The 16065-nt window shown below is 35.3% G+C and overlaps 1 protein-coding gene across 1 annotated transcript; it reads right to left on the reverse strand.

Annotated features, from left to right (window-relative positions):
- Positions 1-626: 626 nt before the first annotated feature.
- LOC149815503 (glutamate--glyoxylate aminotransferase 2-like) lies at positions 627-15573 on the reverse strand. Its single transcript, XM_089989795.1, has 14 exons — positions 15347-15573; positions 14219-14339; positions 12925-12990; positions 12402-12519; positions 12195-12276; positions 5612-5699; positions 4492-4650; positions 3685-3858; positions 3466-3597; positions 3133-3198; positions 2838-2902; positions 2295-2386; positions 2031-2187; positions 627-998 (listed from the first exon to the last, which is right to left on the reverse strand). The coding sequence occupies exons 2-14, from the start codon at positions 14336-14338 to the stop codon at positions 869-871; spliced, it is 1449 nt and encodes a 482-aa protein (XP_089845921.1). The 5' UTR covers position 14339; positions 15347-15573; the 3' UTR covers positions 627-868.
- Between the last annotated feature and the right edge of the window lie 492 nt (positions 15574-16065).

Here is a 16065-nt window from a genome sequence, read left to right on the forward strand (position 1 = left end):
TTTTTTCATGGTTAGCTGCAAAATTTTATTCAGAAATGTTGTGGAAAAATTGATGAGCATTTCTTTACTACTTGCCCTTTTAACTCAAAATAGCAAACTCTACCTGCAGAGTTTGGCATCAAATGTTCGATCTGCTAAGCTCTTAGAAGGCAAGAGGGACAATCAAATACTGAGTTGGTGCTTTGTCCTAGAAATATTCTCCAATATTGCCAACAATGTTTTTTAGACAGTCATTTTTTATCCAAGAAATCTCCTCAATGCATAGAACACTGTGACGACGACCATATGTATCTTTTAGGCCGTTTGATTCCTTTTAGTCCTCTTATTGTCAATGAAATGCTTTCTCAATCTGTATCTAAAAACTGAAGAGAAAAGAAAGCAATGTTCCTATGTTTGCACAGAAGAATAACCAACTACTAACTACTAAATATGTTGAATATCATAAGGATTACTTGTCTTTCGATAAGCCCATCCCCCAGTTTAGTGGCCCAAAGCGCACACGTGAACAGAGAATAGAAATATTGCCTTAAAAAGGAAGAAGGCTGGTCTGAAATTCTTCCCTTTCCTAATTTGAAAAAGGTTATGCTGAGTATGAGTTTAAAGGGTGTGCTGCTCTCCTCTCCCTTAGTTTTGAACTTCTTCACTGTTGCATTTAATGTATAGGCTAAGTAGCTTTATGTTCTCCATCAAGATGCCGAACAGTCATAGTGGAAACAGAAGGGGAAGGATGAGGGTCAGGTACAATCAGTGGAACAATGCAAATGAACCCACACCATACAAGCTAACAATTATTTGATAAACTTGTGAACTTGCATCATTGAACATCGACATACTGATACTATTGAAATCTTATGTAACCATTTGTTCCTCAGAGTCTTGATTTGGCTCGATAGTCTTCATACTGCTCCATGAATTCATCATTGAATTTCTTGAAACTAGCCATAATTTGGGGCATGTCTTCTTCTGCTGGCAAGATGGTGGTTCTCAAGTGGAAAACCCTGCATCAGAAATGCAATGTCATATTCTATGACAGAAATCCCATCAACTGAATGTAGATCAGAAAAGTATGACTTCATAACACAGACATGATTTATGATCCAAAAGTAAAAGGATCAGAACTTTTTCAAGCATCGTCTAGAACCTATAGATGAATCCACATACATGAATTCCCTAGTGTTCTGTCATAAAAAGAAGAAGGAATTCCCTACTCACTTAGACATTCTGTTGACTATTTGATCCTGGAAGTGTTTGAGCAAACTAATGTTTGAAAAACATCTCAAAATTAACCTCCATCAGAGAGATTTTATTCCATGTTCAACATCACCAAAATTTTGAATAAAAACTTCACACTTTTGACAATAATGGTACAGTATGACTCCTACACCTATACCATGTGTGTGCACACCATAGTCACAAATATTGATGTTGGCTATATATTGGCGATGCTATTTTTCGCGATATTATAGGTTTGGTGATAAGTCTCGGGAAAACTTTGGGGCTTAAAAAATATAAAAATAACAAACATAAGTAAGAAAATATCATGTTTAGACAAAAAATACATAAATAATAAAAGAAATAAGGAAAAAATGTAAAAGAAAGAAGAAAAACATATTTAAAATATAAAAAATAAATAAAAAACAGTAAAACTAATTGATAATATCATGATATTAGCAAATTGGTGATTATTTTCAAAATATCTTGATATTTTACCTATATTATCGTTTGCTGAATTTACAGCAATAATATCGGACATTTTGAAAATATCTCCGATATTTGTGACTATGGTGCACACAAGCATGAACCAGACATGCATTTAGTTGGTGAACCACGGTAGGGATGTTAACTAAGAGTTGGATTGCTTGGAGAAAAAATAGTTGTTCTGGTTGCTAGGTCTAACACATGAATATGTGGTGACCACTGAGAAACCGGCAGATAATACAAATCAGAGCATATCACTTGATTTAGTTCTGCACTTCTTTTTTCATTTATTAACAAAATTGTGCCTCAAAACTTTCTGAAAAGTTGGTTACCCTTCTTTCTGACCAAAGCCAGAGCCTGGAACAGTTGAAATGCCAGTTGCTTCCAAAAGTTTCAGACAATAAAAGACATCAGGGACTTTTCCAGCTTTCTTTGCAGCTTCAATTGCTCTAGGTGGTAGACGTATTTGTGGGAAGGAATACATAGCTCCTGCAACCAAAAGTGCAATAGATTAATACTCTCTCTCTCTCTCTCTCTCTCTCTCTCTCTCTCTCTCTCTCTCTCTCTCTCTCTCTCTCTCTCTCTCTCTGGCCCACCTTCTGTGAAATTACAGACTACATTTCTGCAGCTGTTGAATCCATTGGTCATTATGTGTGCTCTTCTCCTTAGAGATTCAAGGACTGCCTTGCTGCATATTTCACCATAAATATTACCACGACACCATGAATAATGTACATCATATTTTAAAAGCATAGATCTACAAGCACTTATTCTGCATTTATCATGCAGCAGCCATATAGATAACAGGCATAAGATGCTCCTGAACATGGAAATCATACATTCTACAATGGGGGAAAGTGTTCCAGGCTCCAGCCATTTGTTTGGCTGATGTCACACTGCCAAGCATGTGAAATTTTGGTTTGGAAAATTACATATTTTGCCTGTATTATTATAGGTAATGAAATGGGGGTATTGTGTAAATAATGATTTCATTAGGACAAAACAATTGGGTCAAAACCCTTTCAACAAATGCATGTATGCATGTATAAAAAGAGTATTTCTCTTGTATGAGCTACATTTGCATGCAAAGTTCCACCAGCTACCTCTGAGAGAGAGAGAGAGAGATGGTAGTGATGTACCTCTCTTGCTCATATTTCAGGTATGAGATGTCTCCTGGTTTGAGGGGATTAACCATCAATCCTACCTGAAATGCAGAATTCCATTCTTTATATAACAAACCTAAGTATCGCCAAAGGGCCCTCGCACATTGCATATTATAAATGCACCAGTGAAATACACTCACATAATTATTGCATAATTAGTAGAACACAAAGAACTTATCAAGCAGGAACTGAAACACGTATAACCTCAATCAGATTCAGAATCTCAGTTAGTGTGCAGTAACAATATTAGTTGAAGTATGGATTGTCTTACAAATATCTGGCCTGGAACATTTGGACTGAGAGATATTGATGCAACTTTGTAAATTTCATCAACTGTCTGCACCAATCATCAACAGAATGGAGGAAACAGAACAAAGGAAATGAGTATGACATACAAAACGTAAGTAATGATGCTTTTCTGGAGAGCCACTCCATATTTAATTGAAGGAAATGCATATGTACTGGCCATTCACAATCAGTCGTCAGCAGTCTAAGAAAATGGTTTAGGTGAAATGACAAATGACCTAGCAGTTCTTGAATTCGGTGAAGACATGCAAACTTATTTAGAAAGACAAACAGATGATATATTTTGCAAATTAAAAACCTTTGGGGGGATGTTTGTCATCTCGAAGTATCCTCCACGTTGTCCACATTCACCCCAATATCCTTTGGACACGGTATGGAATGACACAAGTTGGACTTCTTTGCTAATGGGTGGGCCCATATCCATTAGAAGCTGGTAGCACAAAGAACATTTAAATAGTTTTTAAGGTGAATACATGTTAAAACAGATTAACAATTGAAGGATTTTTTATAAGTATACCTTCCTCGCGCTTATGAATGGATGCTCATCCTGATAAATATTTTGTTGATAAACTTCATCAGCAAGTAGGACTAGATTTTCAGCAAAACAAAATTCCAACAGTTCCCTCAGGTTAGCTTCACTTAAGCACTGGCCAGTTGGGTTTCCAGGATTTATGATAACCATAGCTCGGACCTGAATTCTCAGCAGCATTGTGAATGAGTTTATAGAGACAGATAATCAAATTGCACAACATAAACATAATCAGGAACTAAGCACAGAAGCAATATTTGAAACAGATGATTTAATGAAATAATCTTTTATTCTAGAAAATCTCTTTGAAAAAGTCTAAATAAAGACAAAACTCAAAAACAGATGAAATCCCCCAGACACCACAACTAGTGGAATGCCTGGAACCAAAAGAAATGTGGACTACCAACCTGGATTTGCAAACAAGTGACAGTCATGCTTATATGAAGCTAAATTTTACACATTATTGAGAGGTCGTTAAGTTGGAAGTATATTTGGGCTTAATTATTTTTAAAATGCATCATACTGGACATGTTAACTCTGATATTGAAAAGATAATTAACCCAAAGGATTACACCCAAGAGGTTCTAACTCAAGCTTTACAGTCTTCACTCATTTCATATGTGGCCCATAGCCACAATGTTTTGACCCCATAACTCAAGCAGGTCACAATCTTCTCCCCCATTAGAAAATAAGTACTTGATGAGGTGTGGCTGCTTGCTAGCTTCCACACATGGGTGTTTGTAGCTGAGCATGCATGACCTTCCATAGAAAACCCATAAAAGAAGCAAAACTTACAGTTATTCCTTTGTGACGGGCCTCTGCTACCGCCTGACGTAGGTTTTTTATGTCAAGGCCCCAGTTTGCTGACTCTTCCAGGTAATATGGGACAAGCGACCCACCATACAATGATATGGCAGCGGAATAAAGAGGATATTGGGGAACAGGAACAAGAATCTGCACATATATGATTATTCAGCAGATTAGGGAGAAGACAAGTGCCTAATTAAAACACATATGAGATCATGGGTTATCATAAGAATGACAAATCAACTAACACAGAATGTAAGATCATTCATATAGTGCTTTGTACATTCCTACAGAATTTTAATTAAAATCATTACAAAAATGCACTGTGTAACATGCTATCTGGATGATCTAGACAAATTTTTAAATCGTTTGTGACTCATGTCATGATCTAAATATACTCTACATTTTAAACATTCTTTTATGACAAACATCTTGTGCATCTGTAACAAGTCGCAGCAACCAAAAGAAAACTTAGCTGACACGCTTCATGGTCTAAATACGTCCTACATTTTAAACACTCTTTATGACACACATCTTGAGCATCTGTAATAAACCGTGGCAACCAAAGGAAAACTTAGCAGGTTCAATTTCTTAAAGATTTTACGCTTGCAAGTCCGACACATTCATTAGATATCCAAATGGTTCCATAAGGACCACCTTATAATAATGATGTCTTCTGAAGTTCCAAGGTGGTTCAACCTCTAATGGAAGAACCTTTTGGCCGTCACATTTTTCTGTAACTCGCTTTCAGTATATTTTTATGAATCTATATGAACTCCATGCGCAGCACTTTACTTTGGTAATTTTCAGATTAAGTCACTCTGATAGGTTTTAGTTTGATTTAAGATTGGAGAGAGAATATATCTGCAATCATTAGGTGCACGCCTGATAAAAATAAATGTTAAAATAAAAATAAAAACAGGTATTCAGAGATGCTGAGCTTGCAGCATATAGTAAATTTCAACTACTAGAACAGGTGTTGGAGGTCCCATTATATACTGCTGTTCAAGGCTCAGATTCTTGAAGATGCATGCAATGTCTTTATACAACTATCTTGTATGTGTCTCATTAAAGAAATCCTAAAAGTCCATATAACAAAAAGCTTTACCCCATCTCTGTTGTTGCGAATGATGGTGTTCAACATCTGCATTACTCCTTTGCTAGCACCATCTGTGAGATATATGAGTTCCGGATCACTGCCACAGGTGCAACAAAAGGTAACTCATCTTGTAACTTGTGCAAAACTGATAGCATCAGGTCTCCAAACAAGAAAACATCTCAAAATAGAAACAAGGTGACAAGAGAACAACCTATGACAAGTAATGCATATTTGAAATGTGACAATTGTTTTTGGATAAGGAAATCTATTGACCCTAAAAGCCACAATAACACTAGGTCTCCTCTTCTTTCACCATAAGTTGTATTTGGAACATTACCCTTCTGAACACCAGAGGGTAGGAGACAGAGATTGAAACATGAGTTTAGGTGGTAAAAAAAAGGTATGACATAACATAACATAGCCCGACTTCTACATTATGCTCATTTTGAGTCATGTCTCATATTTCAAAATGTTATCGGCAATCCTTTTCACCGTGGAACCTTTTTCCAAATCAAGCATAACTAGAATGAGAACAAGATAACATATGTTGCATGATATATCTAACAAACCTGTGGAATCCACATATACATAATTACAACATAAGATACAGAGATAATTTCTTCAGAGTATTCATATCAAGAAAGAAAAATCATGATAAATCACAGGAGAAGACACATGAACAAAAGCAGATGATGAAAAGGCTTCAGAATGTCATTGATAGCCCTTTCACACATGGCACCTTTATCCGAATCAAGCATACCTAGAGTGAGAACACAATAAAATATGTTGCATGATATATTTGTTAAAATATATGTATATATATATACTTATAAGTGTATATATATATATATATATATATATATGTGTGTGTGTGTGTGTGAAATACCCGATAGGGGTATTTTAGTCATTCCACATAGTTGTTTTTAGAAACAACTATTTTCATTACATAAGTTGTTTTTCTTTATTTAATTTTTATTTTTCCCATTTTTAATTGCTTTTTTATCAAAGCATTGGGGGTCCCACATGTAGTCGTTGGACCCCCCACGGTCATAAATATGATCGTTGGGGGCTCCAACGACCATATGTGGGAGCCCCCAATGGCTCTCGCCTCCTCACTTTTTTGTATAAATAGGGGGTTCCCCCTCTCTTGCATTTCATGGCTTTTCAAGCCCTTATTCAATAAATCTCATATTTTTTATGTGTTTCCCTATGTAACAGGGATTCGGCTAGCAGGGTGCCACACCCGCGTCGCTGCGACTCGACATGGGTGCGGGTGCGGCACTGGGTGCGGTCAACCCGATCCTGGGTGCGTTGACCGCACCCAGGGTCATTTTGGTCCATTTTTGGGATTTTTTTTTTTAAAAATTGCCCTATGAAATGGGCTACGAAATTTTAAAAAAAAAAATCTTGGGGGGAACCCCCCGGACCCCCTTCTATATATATATATATATATTTACGTTTTTGCCCCTGCCGCACCCCCGCACCCAAGGTTTTTGAAAGTGCCGCACCCCCGCACCCGCACCCATGTGACATAGGTGTTGCCTCTTTGAGGGCTTCTTGTGTTGTCTCTTAGTGGACTATTTTTATATTCCCTATCGTGGGTTTGTACTTGTTCATTCATTGGACCGTGTGAATGCATTAAGCATTCTTGTTATATCTTTTTGTATACTTTCTAACATGGTATCAGAGCCACAGAATTTTTTAGATTTTGAAAAGCTTCTCCCTTGATTTCCGTGCTTCATTTGCAAAGGTGTGTTATCACCTTGTTCTTGCAAGGAGTGTTTCCTTACTTGGCTAGGTGTGTTTCATCACTTGCCAAGAGAGTGTTTTATCACGTCTCTATCGGCTACAAGAGGATTTGGTTGGAAAGAAGGACTTAAGCAACATCGTTGTATTGTATTCTCTCTCTTCTCCTTGGAGTTACTTGGTATGTATTTTTACTTTTTTCAAGTATTTAGCCCATGCATTAAGCATGAGAAAAACACTTGTTTTTCTTTATCATTGTATATATATATATATATATATTGTATGATTAAAATAAAAAACAAAATGTATGTTTTTTTTGAAATTTTTAGTATTTTAATCATCGTTGAACTTGTTCCAAGGAAACGAAATATATGTATCATGTTTGAATCTCAAAGTTTTTTCGAAAATAACTCTAATATATATATATATATATATATATATATGTATATACATATATATAATCATGAATTATTAATTCTAGATGGTTCGTCAATCATATTCTTATCTTAAAATAATTTGATAATGATGTCTTATTTCATAAAATATATTACGTGCTTAAACTTGCATACATACTTAAACTTGATTGGAAGCATGTCTTTTGTATGAGACATATGGCTTTAATTTTTGCATGAGTGCTTTTGATCTCTCTATGAGAATGTATGCATTTGGTCGCTCATATGGTTTCTTTTATTTATTCATATGCCTCGGTTAAAACTCTCGTGTTATCTTTTGTAATTAGTATTTTTGTATATTTCATTACAATTGATAACTTTAAGATGTTTTTTCATAATACAAAACTAATTCTTAGATTGATAATGCTTGAGAATGATCTTAGATTTTTGTTCATCTCTAGTTTGATTTTTAGATGTCTTGAACACATTTTATAATGTTAATTCAATTTTCTCTAAAAATGTGTCATAATCACACAAAATAGATTGCATTATGAATAAATGATTGGCATATTTTCATAGCCTCTATATAAATTGTTGGATTATCTTTCAAGTATTCATGATTAGAGATCCTTCTAAAAACTTCATATGCATTATTTGCTTAATATTTCTTGTTGTGTTTGTCTCATAATATACTTTTTTAACTTCATTTTGAAGAATTGATTATGTTAAGCATGATCCGTGTTTATGCAAAATTGTTGTCATAAGGCATATTGTTGTGCATATGATTGCGCTTTATCTAAAATTGATTATCTACCATTATTGGATCTTTGATTTGACTTTTTCAAATCGGCTCTTTTTATAAAATCACCTATTTGAAAAATGATTTTTGTAAGTGCTTATTGCCTTCTTATGGCATTTCTATTGTCCATCACAAACTTTATATAATGCATCAATTTTCTTGGCCTTGTTATTATTACAGCCATGTTTATTGGGGTGAGTTATGTACACCTCGTGTTATGTCTTTTTAGATTGTCAACTTGTAGTTTGACTCTAAAAAATATGTTATGTGATCTCTGATTGTGAGTGTGTGGTATCACTCGTTTGTTCTTTGGTCATTGATTTTATTATGGATGTTCTTAATTATATGTACCTATGATGGATGTCTAACTTTTGAAACCATAGTGTTTCTTGATATATTGAAAAAATGATATTTTTTACAAGCCTTCTTGCCTCAATTGTCTTTCCTTTTATGCCCTTTATCTAAGTGTCACCATATGTAGACAATAGATGTTGGTTCACACTTTTGTGTGTGATTTGTTTAGCCCATTAGTGGCTTTTGTACTCTTGTTGTAGTAGTTGATACACTTATTTTGAGTGTCATTATATGTAGACAAGAGTTGTTGTTTCACACCATTGTGTGTGATGTTAGCCCATGGTTGGCTTTCGTGCTCTTGTTCTAGTCGCTGATACACTCATTTCAAGTGTCATTTTATGTAGACAAGAGGTGTTTTAGTCACACTTTCGTGTGTGTTTTTATCCCATGGTTGGCTTTGTACTCTTGTTCTAGTTGTTGAACATATTTGATTTTGAGTGTCATTATATGTAGACAAAAGATGTTTGTTCACACCTTTGTGTGTGACTTTTTAGCCCATTGTTGGTTGTTGTACTCTTGTTCTAGTCGTTGATACACTCATTTCAAGTATCATTTTATGTAGACAAAAGGTGTTTTGTACACACTTTCGTGTGTGTCTTTGGCCCTTTAGTGACATTTTTATGCTCTTGGTCTAGTCGCTGATACACTTGATCTGTGGGTTTTGGAGGTCTAATGAGGTGATTGTTTGTAGTGAAAAAACTATTGTAAAGATTTATGTGCTTTTTCAAAGGGTCTTAACTTATAAATTGTATGATCAATGAAATTTTCTAAGTGAAAAATGACTATCAACATGTTTTTGCATTATGTTTCATTGATAATATGCATATTTGGAAATCACAGTTACCTTTTGGCCTATGTCACAGGGATTCGGCTAGCAGGGTGCCGCACCCGCGTCGACGCGACTCGACGCGGGTGCGGGTGCGGGTGCGGCACCGGGTGCGGTCAACCCGATCCTGGGTGCGTTGACCGCACCCAGGATCATTTAGGTCCATTTTTTTTTTTGGATTTTTTTTTTTTTTAAAATTTGCCCTATGCTGCGAATTTTTTTTAAAAAAAAAAATTTGTTGACAGCAGCTGTCTGTCAGCTGGCTGACAGCAGCTGACAGACAGCTGCTGACAGCAGCTGACAGATAGCTGCTGACAGCAGCAGCTGTCAGCTGCTCGATTTTTTTTTTAAAAAGCAGCTCTGTCAGCTGGCTGACAGCAGCAGCTGTCAGCTGCTCGATTTTTTTTAAAATCCCGACCCCCTATATATATTGACATTTTTGCCCCTGCCGCACCCCCGCACCCGGGTTTTTTGGAAGTGCCGAATCCCCGCACCCGCACCCGCGCCCTCACCCGCACCCATGTGACATAGCTTTTGGCATTTACCCTATGATGGATTTGTGAATTTTGCACACTAAGTGCTCGTGGTGTTAAGCTTTCGAGCAAAGCTCCTATTCACTTCAATAAATGTTCTTATTTTTATATCTTTGAGCATTTGTGTTTCTATTTATGCAATGTGCCTTTGTGCACACTTGTTTCATTATTGATTGCATGCCTTTATGAGGAAACACAATGTGCCTCATTATTGATAAAATTGTCTCTTCATTATTGATTTATGTGTATTAAACATGCTTTAACTATATAATGTGTGGTCTCTTTTGTGCCCTTGTGCATATGGTCTCCTTGAAGACTTCCTTATATTTGCACTCCTTTGCAAGTAGTTCTTTGTGCCTTTATGCACTTAGCCTCCTTGTGATTCTTTTGGGTTAATCAAGTCATCTTTGGACTTGATCTTATTAAAGATATTTTCACATTAAAGTCATCTTTCGAACTTTATGTTCTTTTAGTCTTGATGACATTTTCACAATTATGCATAAAAGTGATGTATAATGTATGTATTAGCATGAAGTTAAGTAGCTCTTTCTAATGCATGGAACTTTTTGCACTTCTTTTAATAAGGATTCATTGTTTTATACCTTTGTGCACATATCCCTTTGTGGAAGTTGGTGCTCTTCGTATGCATTGTCTCCTTGTAGACATCGTACATTGCTTTTTTTTTTAAGACTTTTTCACATAGTATTGAAATGCTTAAGTAGCTCTTGATAAATAAAGATTCATTATCCCATTATGATCTTCCATTTAGATATCCTTTTCTGGGATTTGTTTGAAATGTCTCTTAATAGACACTTTTTTGAGAAATTAGTATGTTTATTTCATATTAGTGGATCATGCCCTTTAAAATAAGATAATTATGATTCACCGTCGTCCTTGAGGAATTCTGCCTTTATCTAATTAATTGAAAAGTTGTTACTACCTTGCTTAAACCACTCTTGCTTTTCAATATATTATTGTTGCAACTCTTGGGTTAGAATATTTTTCTTTTTTCTTGTGTACTTTGAGTCTTCTTTTGGTTTGTTCTTTCTCTGCAGGATCTTTAAGTTGTGATACCCTCATCATAGAGATAACCACTGAAGAGACTTGGGGATGATCACCAATAAAGGCTTTTTTGAAGACTTAGAGTTGCACGAATTTTCTGAAATACCATAAAGATGCAGTTTTTTCTTTGAAGACTGGGACTTCTTCACTAAAGCTCTCCATCTTATTTTCCTACTTCCCAAACTTTCGGTCATCTCCCCGTAAAGTTTGAGGGGGGTGTTAAAATATATATACTATATATATATATATATATGTGTGTGTGTGTGTGTGTGTGTGAAATACCTGATAGGGGTATTTTAGTCATTCTACATAGTTGTTTTTAGAAACAACTATTTTCATTACATAAGTTATTTTTCTTTATTTAATTTTTATTTTTTCCTTTTTTAATTGCTTTTTTATCAAAACATTGGGGGTCCCACATGTAGTCGTTGGACCCCCAATGGTCATAAATATGACCATTGGGGGCTCCAACGACCATACGTGGGAGCCCTCAATGGCTCTCACCTCTTCACCTTTTTTGTATAAATAGGGGGTTCCCCCTCTCTTGTATTTAATGGTTTTTCAAGCCCTTATTCAATAAATCTCATGTTTTTTATGTGTTGCCTCTTTGAAGGCTTCTTGTGTTGTCCCTTTGTGGACTATTTCTATATTCTCCATCATGGGTTTGTGCTTGTCCATTCATTGGACCGTGTGAATGCATTAAGCATTCTTGTTATATCTTTCCGCGTACTTTCTAACAATATCTAACAAGCTTGTGGAATCCATGAATACAAAAATTCAACCTTCAAAGGCCATATCAAGAAAGAATATTAATGTTATATCAAAGGAAAAGATACGTGAATAAAAGCAGAAATATTTTGATCAGAAGGCAGCAAAGAACCTTGGATACCCATCACGCCTTCCAATAAAATCAGCCACTTCCTTCCGTATTCCTGGTAGACCCCTTGAGTCACTGTAAGCACCTATTTGTTTAAAGAAGCATGATATTTAATTAACTGTAATCTGATGATAATTTTGGTTCAGCAACCTTCAAGAGGCTATATTTTGCTCCAAACCAAACAAGAAAGCATATAAACACATCACCTACCTAGTCCACCTGATGTCAAAGAAAGATAATGTTTTGCTCTTGCAATAGCATCAGCAGGGAATACAAGTCCCACATTGGGATCATCCATCAAAAATGGTGCTTGACATAATGCTATCACCTGTAAGTGACCACATACTAAATTATCTAAAGCAGATATTTTCCCTAGTTGACTTTGAATAATGAAAAAATAAATGGATAGATGCATCTATGCATTTAAATCTGAAAGAGGAATAAACCAGCATAAAACGTGATTTATTTTTCTCCGGGAAAAAATAACTGAAATCCTAAATGCTCAAAATACACTGAGCAGTAACAATTTAATACAAAAAATATTGAAAATGAGAAAATAGGAAAGGAAGAATGGTTAAATTTCACTGCATGTGTTTCGTAACAACCAAAGTTTCTTCATGTCAAGATCTACTTCATGAGCAAGTTTTACAAACAACACAAACATCGAAAGAAAAAAAATTACAGGAACACTTCAAGTATCCAAATAGAAGTGAAAAATGTAATAGTAATGAACCTGCCGAGGGAATGTAAGCGGCTTCTGTCCTAGAGCATGTGGGTTTCCAACATTTGTAAAAATAATCTGCAAAAAATATATGGGATCATGAGTAGACCAAAACTATTGTATTTTGGAGGTCATTCCAGTAAAAGACATGAAATTATTTTCATGGAAAAAAAAAAGATAACATAGTAATAAACAAAAGTAACTAAGATTATTAAGGCATACAACATATTTAGATATTTCAGACTATTTAGCTATAGAAGATACAACCGATCATGCTAGCCCATGTATGAGATGTTCTTTCAACTTAAAAAAGATATTATTGGTTTCTTTTGCCAGTAATTAATATGCAAGAAGAGATACATAGAAACACCTTCAAACAGTTCACAACAAATTCAAGTTTCCATAGGACCATATGGCTCCATGAAAGCCATCTGATTTAATTACACAAATAAACCACCAAGCCAACCATTGGAAGAACATAACATTGACAATCTAATTTTATTACACGTCAGATGTCATGTTTAATCTCAAATTTACAGAAATTTATTACATTTTGGAAGTCTAACTCTTCATAAGCCAAAGAAAACAGTTCCTGACAAATCACTGTGGCTAAGTACTAAAGAAGCACAATGCGGAGAACAAAATTCACCATCACATATACCTCAAAGGAACAAGAAAGAAAAACCTGTTTTACATGATTATTTGGCCACATGCATGAAACATTAAAAAAAATGTTAAAGAAAAGCTTCAGTCCGCTAGCAAAGAACACTATAAATATATTAATTCAGCAGTAAGAAAGGTTATCGGTAATCACAGATAGAACAATGTCAAACTGCCAATGAAAGTTCTAGGATTTACTGCAAGCTTTCATGTATTTGTTTCGGATACAAAGTGTCACATCCTATATTTGCTTTTTCTCTTTTGAGGATTAATTCTTTCCTATAGATTTTCTTTCGTATAATGGGATTCCTGACACTATTTTATGTATACATCATAGAGTTTCGGGTAGAGAAGTTTCATCCATTTCCCTCTTGTGGGACCATGGTACCACCTGTGTAAATTCAGATTTCTTCAAGAAAAAATCATTCCATAAGTTTTGAATTTGTAATTAAACATTTGATGAAGAAAGCAAAGAAGTGATTCTTTCACAGAACATAAAGACAAATAAAATGTTGTCATGAGGAAGCTACTTTTGCACTAACCAATTCAATACATCAAGATAAAATTGTAGATTAATGATTAAGTGTAAATTTCAAAATGAATTCTTTATCACTATTACGAAACATGAAAGACAGCATTACGTTACCTTCTTCCCTTCTTTCTGAAGCTCAGAAGCTCGGAGATATAGCTCTCCTCTGACAGCATACGCAACCTTTTTCACATTATCATTTATAGTGTCATAGTCTAAGGCCTTTGGCGGTGACATCCTGGCAAATTTAAATCATCACAAACCAATTTTATTATGGAAACTTTGCATTACCATATAAGTGATATCTGTAAAAAAGGCACCAGCACATGCAGAAAATGAAAGCCGGAAGGCCAAAGCAACAAAGAAATAAAAAATAAGTGCTACAATTTTATTTACACTCATAAATCAAGAAAACATCCTTTCCAAATTTTAATTCTTCCAAGAGTTTACTGCAATATTTTGTAATTTATACCACCTTAATACACAATATTTAAATTACATGGTTAACCAGTTTCAATTATAAATGAGAAATAAATAAATAAATAACCGTACGGAAAACAAACTATCTATAACTTAATAACGTTCAGACAATTATATTTGACAGGGAAAATTGAATCCGCAGCCTTCTGATACATGACGCTAAAGAATACAAATGTCCACTTCTCAAAAGAAGAAAGAATAAGAGAAGGCCAATAAAAAATTCATAGCGCAAATGGTTTAAGGTGAAAATCTGTGACCTCAAGAATTCATCCACAAACAGCAGATCACATCAATGAATCAGAAGAAGAATGAAAACAATTCACAAACATAGAAATGTAAAAGTACGTTTAAAAGTTTGGAATCAATCATTGGACTTTTTTTTAAATGAAGAACCAATTATTAGATTAATATCGTCCACAGTGTAATACAAGAAAACGGACATTTTATTGAACTCACACCTGACATTTATCACCACCAAGATTGGCCGTAGAACCTAGAAAAAGCTTCAAGCTAAAAAATGAATACATTTTTTATGACACGGATGATGACCAACATGCACCATATGCAGAATTCAAGCAAAAAGAGGATAAAAAATGCCTGTTAGACAAAAAATACAGACGCCCAATTATTAAAATCTGTCAATGGCCACAGTTACTCACTACAAGAATCCTACACAATCGAGAACAAGCAATTCAGTCACACCAACTATCTGGTAGATAAAGATACACTATCAGTTGCCTTCGTTACATTGATAGACATCCATACCTTGTTTTAGCAGCAGGCACAAAAAGAGAGTCGCAGGCACGATGACCAAGAAAGGATCGCAAGATTGACTCTTCCAATGAGGTTGCGCCCAAAAAGGAGGAAAGAAACTAGACCCACGTTCAGTTGTGCCCCAAAAAGAAAGGAACAAGAACCAAATTGAAGGGTTGGCCTGTATTGCTCCTGTAGAATGGATAACTGGATACTGTATAACCAGAGCCACTGAACATGAACAAAACCCACCCTCAAATTTAGGAGATAAGAGGGTCTTCTTCAAGGGTAGGGCCCCATGAACCTGGCACACTCTCTGTGTGTGTGTAAGTGCTTTAGTCTGAGTGAGAGTGACAGGAGAAGCTTTGCTGAGAGAGAGAGAGAGGTATTTCAGTCATTTCCTACCAGCCAAGACAAAAGCTTAAATTGAAATATAGTGGCGGCCTTTTTCTGGTAAGAATTTGAAATTTTTTATTTTCTGGTGCTTTTATTAGCAAAATGTCGCCACGCTACTCATCAATCAAAGAAATTTCTGAAAAAAATCAAGCATTTATATTAAATATTAAAAAACTGAGACAGCTAAATGTAAATTCAATATGCATAAAGCACCTATATGTAAATTTCCCTCAAAACAAGCTAGCTACCCCGCAGGCTCGGGTCCAGCCCCAAAGTGAGTTTATCTTGGCAGTTGGGAGTAGAGGTGTCAACCGGCTTAATTTACCCGGACCAAA

The sequence above is a fragment of the Nuphar pumila genome, chromosome 15, assembly GCF_984573655.1.
Source record: "Nuphar pumila chromosome 15, dmNupPumi1.hap1.1, whole genome shotgun sequence".
In the NCBI taxonomy this organism is placed as follows: domain Eukaryota; kingdom Viridiplantae; phylum Streptophyta; class Magnoliopsida; order Nymphaeales; family Nymphaeaceae; genus Nuphar; species Nuphar pumila.